The 15,332-nt window shown below is 46.1% G+C and overlaps 1 protein-coding gene across 1 annotated transcript; it reads left to right on the top strand.

The window, feature by feature from the left end:
• The first annotated feature begins 6,884 nt into the window (after positions 1-6,884).
• On the top strand, positions 6,885-11,857 carry LOC125552887 (cysteine--tRNA ligase CPS1, chloroplastic/mitochondrial-like). Its single transcript, XM_048716595.1, has 9 exons — positions 6,885-7,325; positions 7,980-8,043; positions 9,189-9,350; positions 9,790-9,960; positions 10,040-10,321; positions 10,413-10,538; positions 10,815-11,018; positions 11,111-11,293; positions 11,375-11,857. The coding sequence occupies exons 1-9, from the start codon at positions 7,033-7,035 to the stop codon at positions 11,579-11,581; spliced, it is 1,692 nt and encodes a 563-aa protein (XP_048572552.1). The 5' UTR covers positions 6,885-7,032; the 3' UTR covers positions 11,582-11,857.
• The last annotated feature ends 3,475 nt before the right edge of the window (positions 11,858-15,332 follow it).

Here is a 15,332-nt window from a genome sequence, read left to right as displayed (position 1 = left end):
TGTTGTCTTGTCTGATGATTTTGATCTCCTCATTACTAGTTGTTTCCATCGCCTCTGACTCGGACAACTGTTCTTGGAGCACCACAGCAACTTGGCAGAACCAAAAAGATAAACACGGCGGAAATCTTGTCAGCGATCTCAGCTTCCTACCGCGACTCACCCAAAACCGAGCCGGCTTAGTATTGACGGACCGCTAGTAGCTTCCTCGAAATCCGTGCCATCTAAATAACTCCTTCGTTTCGGAGTTTTGGATCCTTGCGTGGAAGGCTCAGCCTTTGGTTGATTGAAGCCTTGGCATTGGTATATTAGTACTTCCATGCGTGAACAGGCTGCCACTAGTTGATGTGACGTTGCAGTTTTGGATAATCTGCGCAAGTACTTATGAACTCCTGCTCGTCTTGATGGATCGCGTCGGGCGCTGTAGCAGAAAAAAAATTATGTTCTTCTGATTGACAGATCGCCAGAGACGCTTGTGGCAGCGCACAGGCCGTAACCCTAATTTCCTCTGAATTTAAATTTTGTATCGTTGCTCCAACTGCCTGTCGATGATATAGATCTTTCGCGTCGGCACTTCTTTATCCAAAAAGATTGCGAATTTCTCAATCCCCATGATAGATTCCTTCAAGAACTCAACATCACCGTGCGCAGGTGGGCGTCAACTGTCGTGGAATCGTCACGGCAGATATCCTAGTGTGAGGATTTAGTCGTGAGGCCAACGCATCTATGTGGTAGCTTGAGAGGAGTTGATCGGGACGAGAGACGTGAGGTTTTTACCCAGATTCAGCCCCTCATGATGAAGGTAAAAGCCTACATCCTGCTTCATTAACATTAATGATGATCAAGATTACAAGGCTGCTCTATCTCGAGAGCTATTGACTTGTCTGTCTAAACCTAACTTATGAAATCTGTCCCTCTTGGGGTGCCCCGCCCCTCCTTACATATGTTGAAGGGGCGGCTTACATGACTATTCCTATTAGTATTAGGATTACTCTATCACAAGTGGAGTTCTAGTCTTGCTTCCTTTGTAAGGGAATATTTCTTATGCTTTCCTCTTAAACCGGCCCACCATAACTTGAGCCGGACTTCCATGAATCACCTTCTGGTCCACCGGGTCTTGTCGCTCCTCTGACCCGCCTGCCAGGTCACCAATGAGTCACCTGGTTCGGCCAGGTCATCAGTGAGTGGAGAGATCCAAGCGGGTCACTTAGTGAGTCACCAAGTCACGGCGGGTCACCAGTGAGTCGCCAAGTCCGGCCGGGTCATACCGCGGGGTATATCCCCGACAGTGTGTTTGTTGGGATCCAGTGAACTTTGAGTTTATGATCAGATCTATCTTTTTATATTCATGTAAGTTATTTGAGTTTCTTTGATCTCTTATATGCATGATTGCTTATAGCCTCGTATTTCTTCTTTGATATTTGGGTTTTGTTTGGCCAACTTGATCTATTTATCTTGCAATGAAAAGAGGTGCTTTGTAATGGGTTCGATCTTATGGTGCTTGATCCCAGTGACAGAAAAGGAACCGACATGTATGTATCGTTGCTACTAAGGATAAAGCGATGGAGTCTATCTCTACATAGATAGATCTTGTCTACATCATGTCATCGTTCTTTGCATTACTCCATTTCTCCATGAACTTAATACACTAGATGCATGCTGGATAACGGTAGATGTGTGGAGTAATAGTAGTAGATGCAGGCAGGAGTCGGTCTACTAATCTTGGATGTGATGCCTATATAATGATCATTGACTGGATATTGTCATGATTATTTGAAATTCTATCAATTGCCCAACGGTAATTTGTTTACCCACCGTTTGCTATTTTTCTCGGGAGAAGCCACTAGTGAAACCTACGACCCCCGGGTCTCTTTTTCATATTATTTGCCTTTGCGATCTACTTTTCCTTTGCTTTTATTTTTCAGATCTATTAAACCAAAAACACCTTGCTGCATTTTATTTATTTTATTTGGCGTTCGATCTATCAATCTACTACAATTTTGTCTCACATCTGTTTGCCTATCTTGAGGCGCCGCTACCCGAAAGGGATTGACAACCCTTTTTACACGTCGGGTTGCGAGTATTTGTTATTTGTGTGCAGGGGCTATTTACGTTGTGTTGCTTGGTTCTCCTACTGGTTCGATAACCTTGGTTTCATATCTGAGGGAGATACCTACCACTGCTATGCTGCATCATCCCTTCCTCTTTGGGGAAATACCAACGTAGCTTCAAGCCGCATCAGAGATGCATAGCAACGGGAGGGGGGGAGTGTGTCTACGTACCCTCGTAGACCGAAAGCGGAAGCGTTTGACAACGCGGTTGATGTAGTCGAACTTATTCTCGTTCCGACTGATCAAGCAATGAACGTACGACACCTCCGAGTTCTGCACACATTCAGCTCGATGACGTCCCTCAAACTCTTGATCTAGCAAAGTGATGGTGAAGTGAAGTGATCCGCTGATGGTGTTTCGTCAGCACGACGGTGTGGTGACGATGATGGTGAAGTGATCCGCGCAGGGCTCCGCCTAAGCACTACGTGAATATGACCGAAGGCGTAAACTGCGGAGGGGGGCGCCGCACGCGGCTAGAAATAAATGTTATGTGTTCTAGCGGTGCCCCCCCCCACATATATATATAGGTGAGAGAGGGAGGGGAGCAACAAGGGGCACCCCAAGTAGGAGGGATCCTACTTGGGCGCCTCCTCCAAGTTGGCCTCCCCCTTCCATATGCATCGAAGGGGGAAGGAAAGAGAGGGGGGAGGGGAAGGAAAGGGGGAGGCCAAATCCTCCCCTTTCCTTCTCCTTCCCTCCTTTCCTATTCCTCCTATTTCAGCCTATAGGGGGTGCACAAGCCCCTTAGGGGCTGGTGTGTCCCTCTCTTGGCCCATTAGGCCCATATAGTTTGCCGGGGTTGCCCGGAACCCCTTCCGGTGACCTGATACGTACCCGGTACCCTCAGAACACTTCCGGTGTCCGAATACTATCGTCCCATATATGAATCTTTACCTCTCGACCATTTCGAGACTCCTTGTATGTCCATGATCTCATCTGCGACTCCAAACAACATTCGGTCACCAAATCACATAACTCATATAATACAAAATCGTCATCGAACATTAAGCGTGCGGACCCCATGGGTTAGAGAACTATGTAGATATGACCGAGACACCTCTCCGGTCAATAGCCAATAGCGGAACCTGGATGCTCATATTGGTTCCTACCTATTCTACGAAGATCTTTATCGGTCGTACCGTAATGACAACATACGTTATTCCCTTTGTCATCGGTATGTTACTTGCCCAAGATTCGATCATCGGTATCTTCATACCTAGTTCAATATCGTTACCGGCAAGTCTCTTTACTTGTTCCGTAATGCATCATCCTGCAACTAACTCATTAGTCACATTGCTTGCAAGGCTTATCATGATGTGCATTACCGAGAGGGCCCAGAGATACCTCTCCGATACTCGGAGTGACAAATCCTAATCTCGATATATGCCAACCCAACAAACACCTTCGGAGATGCCTGTAGAGCATCTTTATAATCACCCAGTTATGTTGTGACGTTTGATAGCATGCAAGGTATTCCTCCGGTATTCGGTAGTTGCATGATCTCATAGTCGAAGGAATAAGTATTTGTCATGAAGAAAGCATTAGTAATAAAACTTAACGATCATTATGCTAAGCTAACGGATGAGTCTTGTCCATCATATCATTCTCCTAATGATGTGATTCCCTTCATCAAATGACAACACATGTCTATGGCTAGGAAACTTAACCATCTTTGATTAACGAGCTAGTCTAGTAGAGGCTTACTAGGGACACTGTGTTTTGTCTATGTATCCACACATGTACCAAGTTTCTGGTTAATACATTTCTAGCATGAATAATAAACAATTATTATGATATAAGGAAATATAAATAACAACTTTATTATTGCCTCTAGGGCATATTTCCTTCAGATAGATCGAGGCGCTTAATAGGACTTTCACATAGCACATACCTTGACAGGATTTTGAAGAAGTTCAAAATGGACCAGTCAAAGAAAGGGTTCTTGCCTGTGTTGCAAGGTGTGAAGTTGAGTAAGACTCAAAGCCCAACCATGGAAAAAGATAGAGGGAGAATGAAAGTCATTCCCTATGAATTCGGAGGTGTCGTACGTTCGGTGCTTGATCGGTCGGAACGAGAAGAAGTTCGACTACATCAACCGCGTTGTCAAACTCTTCCGCTTTCGGTCTATGAGGGTACGTAGACACACTCTCCCCCTCTCGTTGCTATGCATCTCCTAGATAGATATTGCGTGAGCGTAGGAAACTTTTTGAAATTGCATGCTACGTTTCCCAACAGGGTTGCGACATGTTGATCTTTCGAGGCCGGGCATTGACTCAGAAAAGTGTGTCCGGCCATAGTGATCGAGCGTGTTGGGTAATTTGGTGCACCTTGCAGAGAAGTTATCTATTCGAATACCGTGTCCACGGTAATGGACGTTCAGACTTGTATACTGATATATTACACCTAGAAATGGATACTTGAGGCATGTGATGGATATGTGGCTCCAGGATTGCTTTCTCGCAGGGAGTCGAGGAAGGATCTCTGGGCATTAATTCTACAACATGCTTGTTAATTATAAAATGCTATTCTATACTCTTCTGAATGCTGCAAGATGCTTGAAGATGCTAGTCTTCGATATACTAGGCCTTCCCCTCTATTCTGGCATTCTATAGTTCAGTCCACAGATACAACCATTCCTTTGATACTGATGCATACTTAGTATAGATCTGATGTAAGTCTTGCAAGTACTTTGGATGAGTACTCACGGTTGCTTTGCTACCTCCTTTTCCCATATATCCGGTTACTGCGATCAGATGGTGGATCCTAGGAGCCAGATGCCACCTCCGACGACTACTACTACTACCCCGAGGGTGCCTACTACTACGTGGAGCCCGCCGACGACCAGGAGTAGTTAGGAGGTCCCAGGTAGGAGGCCTTGCCTCTTTGATCATTGATATTTGTGCTAGCCTTCTTAAGGCAAAACTTGTTTAACTTATGTCTGTATTCAGATATTGTTGCTTCCGCTGACTCGCTTATGTATCGAGCTATGTATTCGAGCCCTCGAGGCCCCTGGCTTGTAATATGAAGCTTGTATGACTTTATTTTGTGTTTAGAGTTGTGTTGTGATATCTTCCCGTGAGTCCCTGATCTTGATCATACACGTTTGCGTGTATGATTAGTGTACGGTTGAATCGGAGGCGTCACAACTCACTTGGTCATGCAAAGCAGTTGATTTCTAACCTTTTTGGGTGAAAAAATCAATCCATGTGATTGGGAAAATAAACCTATAGTAACGAGGGACGGGGACTCGGGTATTAAGCAAGATGTTCTGCACTACGAAGTAATTATTCAGTTATCATTTCCGCGAATGCATAGAAAATATGTTGCGGGTCTAAAATGGAACAAAGCATGATCAACCAAGGTCAAAACTAGCATCTGCCATGAAATGAATTAATCTAGTTATGCAGTCAAATACAACTATCACTCAGTTAAAGCGAAGCTACAATCCATTCAAGCTGAAAAATAGTAATAAAATTCATAAACGCCACTTCTTTGAGATTGAGAACTCTAATTGAGGGCAGGATCCAAATCACTTAATTAGCAACTACAGCATCACATCCCAATCCATGTCTGCATCGAAATTGAGCTCAAACCTACTCTCCGCCCACTTGAGAGATTGGTGGAGAGTAGAAGCAACCCAGCAGCGAATGGAAAATAGCAGCACCGAACGATGTGGTCGTCGCACATGATCACGAGCCCTCAACGCCAATCGGCCGCCGCGTCAGCCTCGGCATCAAGACGAGAGGGGGAGGGGGCGAGGAATTCCGGGGATGGAAGGGGCATCACGAGAACCTACCCATCTTTAGGAGGGGGACGTGCGCCGGTCTATGCCGAGCGATAGTAGCGAGGTGTCGTCGTGGAGGTGCGCCGTACTCCTCACCGTCATCGGGGCCGACGTCTCTGACACAGGCGCCGCTTGTACTCTAGGTCAGGACAGTAGGATCGAGGCAGGCGGGGAGGAACCGGCCGTGACCTGGGCATTGGTGCGAGCCGGCGGCGATCTGAGTGCTAGTGTGAGCCGTCGGCAACCTGGGCGTCGGTGCAAGGCGGCGATGGTGCGAGGAGGCGACGTCGACGGCGGAGCGTAATCCTACCCGCTCGCTCTCGTGAGGAGGCGACGGTTGTGGCGGAGCGAAACCCTAGGACGAGGGAGTTGATGAGGGAAGGAACCGAGGAAGGCGGGGCGGCCACGAGGGGATCGCGGCAGTGAGATGGCACGAGATCCAGCGGCGTCTTCTCTGTGAGGTCAGCGGCGGCGATCTCATGCGGCTGTGTCAGGAAGATCGTACGTCGGCGACGACGGCGTTTACTCTGGGAGTTCTTCGAGGGGATCGAGAGGAGCGAGTTGATCGGGGTTTTCTTCATTTCGTGCGGGGTGGGATTTTTCTGGGTGCGTGTGTAGGGGGACGAAAAAACCACGAGTATCCTATCAAGTGAGATATTAGGAGTAGAGATTGTAATTTTGCTGTGGTGTGAGTAATAATAGTACTCCCTCCGTTCCAAAATATACTCCGTTCCAAAATATAAGAACGTTTTTTTATCTGAAATATAAGAACGTTTTTAACACTAGCACAGTGTCAAAAACGTTCTTATATTCTAGGACAAAGGAAGTACAAGTTTTACCAAAAAAGAAGATAATAAGGGCCTATTCAGTTGACACGGATTTTGTTTCCTTTTTGACAATCCGTTGACACGGAATTAAAGGGTATTTGAGGATAAATGCCTCAAAATCCTCCCGAATCCCCTCCCATCCGAGAGGAGCGTCTTAAAATTTCTCCAACTAATCCCCACAAATTAAAGGCAGGGATCGCACCGCAAATCCCCGTTCGCTTACCAGTGCTCTCCTCCCCTGTTCGCTGCCCCGCCGCCGCCGCCGCAGGTTCTAGGGTTAGCGCGTCTGCCCTGCCTCCCCTCCGTCCCCGGGATGGCCGAGAACACGCCGGAGCCGGCGGCAACCCTTCTCTCCAGTCTCACTGTCGCGGAGGACGCGACGGCGACGCCGGCCGCGACCGCTCCCCCCTCCGCCCCCACAACCGCGGTGGTGGGCACGGCGTCGCCGCCGCCGCTGCAGCTCTTCAACTCGATGACGAAGAAGAAGGAGCCCTTCGTGCCGCGCGTCGAGGGCAAGGTCGGCATGTACGTCTGCGGCGTCACGCCGTACGACTTCAGCCACGTAGGCCACGCCCGCGCCTATGTCGCCTTCGACGTCCTCTACAGGTACCTCCCTGCTCCGATCCGGTGCCCGTTCGCTGCCTAGATTCGCAATTCCCGAGATCGGTTCGCTGTGAGCGTGTAGCTCGATGCGTTTAGTCGGTGGAACTTCGGCTGGTATCCTGCTGAATTTGGTGCTTCGAAGTGTGTGGGGACTAGGGGGTTTAGCTTAGCGCTAGAGGCAGGGTGGGTGCTTGGATCTAGGATTATTTGATCTATGCTCCCAAATGGTAATTGCTCCACTTAACTCTAGTGAAATGTTGTGGAATTGATATGGTATGTTTAGTACCCTTCATGGATTTCAACAATGTCTTATCCGCATATGTTCCAGTAGTTTCTGGAATCTGATTATGTGTTTATTGACTTGTGCTATAGCTTAAACCCTTCACTTCTGGTCATTTCTCTTGCCTTTTGTGCCTTCCGCAGTTCGCATAAGTTACTTCCATATATTCGACATGCGGCAGTGCTTAACTTGTACCAGCTTAGATTAGCTGATGCAACAAACTTGTATCCAGTCTATTAAAATGAATTTTTGATACATTTTCTAGAACACTATATGGTAATTGAGCAGAATAACAATTGCATTAAGTGGTTTCTACTGCTGTTTTTGTGTCTAACGTTTTGGTAAAATACTTAATATTGGTCCTTGATTCAATGCAGGTATCTTAAATTCTTGGGGTATGAAGTTGAATATGTGCGCAACTTCACCGATATCGATGATAAGGTAATAATCCATCAAGAACATTACTAGTTGAGAAAATGGAAGGATATTTGTTTTACATAAGCTGAATTTCTCGCATGTAAACTAATACCTGAATGGGTTCAACAATCTATTTTTTTAACAAAGGACTGCATTATTTTCTTCTAAACATATACTCCCTCTGTAAAGAAGTTTGGCAAAGAAGTTATTGTGATCTCCATATGTCTGGCAAAGAAGTTTGTCAGCCACTTGGTGGGATTGGTAAAAAGTCTCAGATTACACTAAAATTTCTCTTCAATTTAAAATTAGATAATTGTAAGCAAACACAATTACATCTGACTGATTTTGGTAGCTCGATTGGATACTGGTTCTGATGTACAAGATATTTCTAAGGATTCCTTCGGTTCAGAGGATTCTAAAAACGCAGGAATAGAAAAACATAGGAATATGATAGGAGCGCATGCGTAAAACGGGGGATTGTTAAACATAGGACTTCTGTCAACTTGGATGTTTGGTTCACAGGAATTGCAAAAACACCGGAATCCTAATAAACATGGTCAAAGAAAAGTCAAACCACATGAAAATGTGTACTTAGAATGTTATTATGCCACTAATGATCTTAGTTTCATTCTTCGTGCATAGGAATTTGAAAAAGAGGTCCAAGTGGATGTTAGAATTCCTGCGCTTTTCTTTGAAAATTTCCTCCATTTTTCCTTTGCCCCATTCCTTTGAACTGAAGGCATGAACTATACCACCATAGATAAGATTCCTATTCCTAGATTTTCCCTACACTTCTCCTTTGAACCAAAGGAGCCTAAGTCAATTTTCTTTACTTCTGAACGAAGCTCGATAAAAATGTCTGTTCTTGATATGCACCATTTTTTGCCAGAGGTAACAGTTGCTGTCAGCCATGACTATCAGCTACCATCGTGGGTGGGTGCATGATTCATGGGGAGTTTGGGTGGTGCTTTTTTTTTAGTGAAAATTGATGACTTAGCATTTATATGTTGCTATCATCCTATATTTCCTTTTTAGATCAACACTTAACTCTGTTCATCTGCTCAGCATGATGCGATTTTCTGCACTTCTTAAGATTATTTTTTCCAGATGAACTTATTTCCTTAGCATGTATTGTTGTAATGATTCCAGAACTTGCTATGGTTTTGCAGATTATTAAACGGGCAAATCAAAATGGTGAAACTGTTACTGACTTGAGCAGTCGGTTTATCGCTGAGTTCCTCGCTGATGTGACTGAGCTTCAGTGCCTGCCCCCTACTCATGAGCCACGCGTGACAGAGCATATTGACAATATCATAGACTTAATCAAAGAGGTATTTTCAATTTGTCCTTTACTGTTCAGAATTACCTCAAACGCTATGACGCCATGATATTTTTCCAGCTTGTTGCTTTTTTTAAAAGATGACTAACTGCATCTGTTTGTCACCATATGGAGTAATAAAGTACTCCCTCTGTCCCAAAATTCTTGTCTTACATTTGTCTAAATACGGATGTATCTAGTTACGTTTTAATATTAGATACATCCGTATCTAGACAAATCTAAGACAAGAATTTTGGGACGGAGGGAGTAGAAATAAACCCAGCCACGGTTTCTCATGCACCTTATTTCACCTGCCATCATGATCATGTTTAACAACATACTGTATGTGACAATTGTTCTTTAAAATTGTTCTAACGTCCCTTTTATCTCACACTGTAAGATTTTTCTTCACTTGGTAAAACTCTTCCAGTTTTGTGTATGTTTGTGAACAGATAATCAAGAATGACAAGGCCTATGTTGTAGACGGTGATGTTTACTTCTCCGTCGACAATTTTCCTGAATATCTCAGTTTATCTGGCCGGATATTAGACCATAATCGTGCTGGTTCACGGGTTGCTGTCGATACAAGAAAGCGGAACCCTGCAGACTTTGCATTATGGAAGGTAAGTTTGATATGTTGTTGTGTAGAGTTTACTCTTGCACACTGCCACTTTCTTCTTATGCTTGAATTACTGTGTCCAGGCTGCTAAGGAAGGTGAGCCTTCTTGGGAGAGCCCTTGGGGTGACGGAAGACCAGGATGGCATATTGAATGCAGTGCGATGAGTGCTCACTATCTAGGGCACGTGTTTGATATTCATGGTGGAGGCAAAGATTTGATATTTCCTCATCATGAGAATGAGCTTGCACAAAGCCGAGCGGCTTATCCAGAAAGTGAGGTCAAATGCTGGATGCATAATGGCTTTATTAACATCGATGATCAGAAAATGTCAAAATCAGTTAATAACTTCTTCACAATCAGAGATGTAAGGAGATGGATACCTGATTCCTTTTAATAATTCTCATTTAAACCTGTATGGTGTTTCCTGAGATATCTCACATTTCTCTTCTTTTCAGATTATAACTCTGTATCATCCTTTGGCGCTGAGATTTTTCCTGATGCGCACCCATTATAAATCAGACGCGAATCATTCTGATAAAGCACTTGAGATTGCATCTGATCGTGTGTACTACATTTATCAGGTGATTTACTTGGAACTTCAATCATACTCCCCCCGTCCTGAAATACTTGTCATCAAAATGAATAAAAGGAGATGTATCTAGACGTATTTTAGTTTTAGATACATCCCTTTCTATCTATTTTGATGACAAGTATTTTCGGACAAGGGAGTACTTGTTAGTCATGATTTGGTTTCAAATCAAAGTTTAGGCATTCAACACACTTATATGTCTCAGCAATTGAATTTTGAACCAGACCTTTGATGTTTGGTCATCTCACTTGATATAAATTGTATGCAGACTTTATATGACTGCGATGAAGTGGTGTCTCTGCATCGTGAAGAGAATATATCTGTCCCAGTCCCAGCCGAGGAGCAAAAACTGATTGACGACCACAATAAAGCTTTTTTGGAATCAATGTCAGATGATCTTCGAACTACAGATGTGCTGGATGGCTTCATGGAGCTGCTGAAGGCAATAAACGGCAATTTAAATGACTTGAAGGTATGTTGAAGCAATAGTATGCTGCTTTGAATGCTGGAACAAATGCATGTCCAGTTCACAGTGGTTCATCAAACGCATTTTTCTATTTTCAGAAGCTGCAGCAAAAACTGGAACAACAAAAGAAGAAGCAACAACAGCAAAAGAAGCAGCAACAGAAGCAACAGCGGCCACAGAAGCAGCCGGAAAATCACATTCAAGCTCTGAATGCACTGGGAGCAGAAATTAAGCACAAGCTATCTATCCTAGGTCTGATGCCACCATCTCCTTTAGCAGAGGTACGAACTATATAGACATGCCCTTTTCCTCTTTTTGATGACAATCATGCGTGACACGAGCAAACGTTCGATTCAATGCAGGTGCTGAAGCAACTGAAGGATAAGGCGCTGAAGCGGGCAGGGTTGACCGAGGAGTCGCTGAGTGAGCAGATTGAGAAGAGGATCGCCGCGAGGAACAACAAGCAGTTCGACGTGTCGGACCAGATCAGGAAGGAGCTCGCCGGCAAAGGCATCGCCCTGATGGACGAGCCTACCGGCACGGTGTGGAGACCATGCGAACGAGAGTAGTCGGTGATTAATCTGTGCTTGGTTTAACAGATGACAGGTGTACAACGGACGAACCTTATTGCGCTGGTGCAGATTTTACTCATGCAATATCGCCAGTTTTGGACGTGGTGTTTCTGTAGGGGTTCCAAAAGTTGACTGAAGACAAGAGACCTGTGTTGTGTCGGTGGCTGCGTAGGAGGACAAATTGAAGGGCCCTCCATATGTTGGTATACTTTATGTTATTATTAGTCTCCCGTGTTGAATTTGAACGAATGAAATGCTTGAAGTGGCGTCGTACATAATCTCCTGACAACTAGAACTGGACACATCTTGCACCATGATGATGATGAGAGAGAGAGAGAGAGAGAAGAGCGAGCGGCTTGCCTGTCGGGTGATCGGGTCGATGCTCAGACTCTGCCTGTGACGACGACGATGCCCCTGCCAGCCGTGTCCAGCAGCATCCAGCCGATGGTGCTACGGAGGAGCACGTACGTTCACTCGTGAACCTACCTCGTTGCGAGCTACTTATTGCAGTCCTTTGTGCCACTACAGGACAGCCGGTGAAGTAGTAACTGCGTGCCTTTGCCATCAGTCACCAGCAGCCCTTCTTGGTTATGGCATACAAATTCAGGATCTGACCCTGATTGAGAAAAGTTTCGGGATTTGACCCTTTCGTTACCGCCGGGTTCTGGCGGTAGGGTTAGCCAGGCTACCGCAAGAGCCCTGGCGGTAGGGTGCGACGGAGCGGGACAGCGGCCGTTTGCCCGAGCTGACGTGGATAAGTACCCTACCGCCAGAACCCCTGGCGGTAGGGTGTGGATGGGTTTTTGCCTCGCAAAGTTTCTGTAACGAAATATCAAAGTGCCCAGGGTGGTTGGCGGTAGGCCGTGTGACCCTACCGCTAGGATTCGTGGCGGTAGGGTCCTGTGTTTTATGGTTTCAAGTCTAATTGCTTGCTTCTTTTTAAAATCAATATCATAACAATATCACAGATCTTGAACAATTAAACTTGGGCATCACATACACATTAACAAAACTTGAAGTATATAGACACATAGTTCCACAAATAGTAAATAGAGTTCAACTAATTAGTAAATGGAGTTTCACATAGTTTCACAAATAGCAAACACATAGTTCCACGTAGATTCACAACCACTAGACAAACCAACTACAAGAGAGCCAACTATCCAAGAGCAGAATTACTCCTTCCCCTCTTGGAGGTACGGTCCTCATTACTCTTTGAACGAGTCTCTTCAGTCTTCTTCTTGGCCCGTCGAGTAACCGGTCTCTGGAAAGGGTCCGGACTTAGCAAATCCTTCTTCTTTGGATTCCTCTTCGGCAGCTGAGATGGTTGAGATGATTGAGTTGGTGGAGGTCCATAATCTTCATCGTACTCCTCCTCCCCATTGCTCTCATCCTCCTGTTCCTCACGATACTCCTCCTCCTCCCCTTCTTCATGTGTGGCCTCCTCCTCCTCCTCCCCTTCTTCATGTGTGGCCTCCTCCTCCTCAATCAATGTAGACGACGAGGGAACATGGCGCGATGAGCCGATGTGACCCTGTGTGGCTGCAGGATGATAAGCTTCAACCGACCCAGCTCCAGCACACCCAAGCAGGCCTACCAGCTTGCGACAGCGCTTCACGAACTTCTGCACTCACAATGAAACAAGGGCATACTAAGTATCAGATTTATGATTGCAAGTGAACAAAGATGCATCTGTTTCGAGGAGGCTGAAGTTGTACCTTCATCATCCCCCTCAAGTTGTTATCAGATTGTATGATCCCGAGGGTAGCACCTAGTGCATCCGAGGCTTCAAAGATGCATCTATTCAGCTCACCAGACTGTAACGGCATAAGTCAATCACGATGACGATAAAATAATTTAAATACAACCGTCGGTTCAAACTTACCACTCTGTTGATGAGGGGTGCAAACTCCCTAAATCCACTATGCATGTCTCTGATGCCGGTATGGTAGGCCTCTTCCTCGGGGTCATCCCTCTCCAGCTCTGCGATGTCTTGCGCCGTCCACCGAGGCCTGAGACGAAGATGATGCTTCTGGCCATCATCGTACCACCTCATGTGTCGGCCCAGGTAAGCATCCCAGTCAGTCACTTTCCTCTCCACATCTTTACGGTACCTCCGTCGGTTCCACTCCGTCACATGAGTTTTATGCTCCTCTCCCCAGTCTGTGATCGACTGATTCTTCTGCCTGCTCATCCTGCAAGGCATAGGCCACAAGAAACATCATAATAAAGTCGCCACACAATGAAATCATGGGCACGAAGAACAAGCGCACTCACATGTGGAGCGCGTGGCCGCCGATATCGATGGGCTGGCCCGGTGGGGGTATGCTGATACATCCCAAATTGCGTGGCCACGCGGTGTGGCAAGTGCCACTCGACGGCGTACACACAGATCATGGGCACGATGCACCGCCAAAGACCACTGTCCGCATCGCACATCACGTTCAGATCGAAGTCCAACTCTCGGTCATGATACAACCACCAGTTTACCTATTACATATACATTGGTAAGTTCCCACTCTCGGTCAAAAGTGGAATCAAAGAGAAAGGTGGTGAGAGAGTTCATATACCTGTGTATGCGTCAAAGCGTCCAATTCATTGGTGTAGGCCTTGTACGAAGTCTTGTTCAGGCCCGTTTAGAGTTTGACAACGTCCCACTCGTAAGCTACTGTGGGGTGTCGAGTCGCGTCGCCGTCTTCGCTATAGGCACCCCATGGGCATCTTGGCATCTTCTCCGGACGCCCCACCGACAGCCGTTCCCACATCCAAATGGAGAGGGCCCACACAAAGCCACCCATATTGGACTTGTCTCCCGTCCTCTGGGTTGTGTCGTCAACCTGCAAAACCTCAAATGAGGATCAGATATAACAAAATGTCATGGACATACTTTCGTAGGTAGGCAATGAGATACTCTCTTACTGAACGGTATAGGTAGGCGAGAGATGCGGCCCCCAACTATACCCTGCATCCCAGTCGGCTAGGAAGAACAGATACGACCAGTTGGCAGAGTTCCTGGAGCTGTCTGGAAACACGACCTCCATGAGAAGATACCACAGGTAGGCCCTCACGTACCACTCCACAGTCACGTCGTCTGTGCCTTCGGGGCATGTCTTCCGGTGCTCCGAGAGCCAGGGCAACGGTACACCAGATGTATAATTACCCTTAGCACCAGGGCAGTCGCCGATGAGGGTGGTAACCCTCTGCTGCCAGTTGGTCCTCTCCACTCGCCCGGTGAGTGCTTGACCCTCGATCGACATGGCAGTAATCATCGACCAATCCTCGAGGGTCACTGTCATCTCCCCACATGGCAGATGGAAAGAATGGGTCTCCGGTCGCCACCAGTCAATCAAAGTTGTCAGAGCCGTGTGGACAAGCATTGGCGGCTGACGCTTGAACTGCAACACGAAACCCAACAGTCGGGCTCTCTTGAAGTACGGCGTGTAGCGCTCGTCGTATTCCATATTCCCATGAACCCGTTGACCCCTCATGCGCAGTGGGTGGAGCATCTGTCAAAAAGTGGACGGCAAAAGTTAGGAACTTATTTTCATCAATCCGAAAACTTTGATCAATATTTCCTTCATATTACTTACCTCTCCGTTCTCTATGAAATGGGCACAATGACCCTTGTCGAATGCGTAGTCAAGCATGGAGTACCGTGGCCCGATGTTGTCCGCAAGAGGTGCTCGCCTTAATAAAATTTCATAAACAAAAGCATCATAAGCATAAGCATACATAAACAAAAAATGAA

The sequence above is a fragment of the Triticum urartu genome, chromosome 4 (genome assembly GCF_003073215.2).
Source record: "Triticum urartu cultivar G1812 chromosome 4, Tu2.1, whole genome shotgun sequence".
NCBI lineage: Eukaryota > Viridiplantae > Streptophyta > Magnoliopsida > Poales > Poaceae > Triticum > Triticum urartu.
The sequence above is the reverse complement of the archived record's forward strand: the minus strand, read 5'-3'. Positions and strand labels throughout refer to the sequence as shown.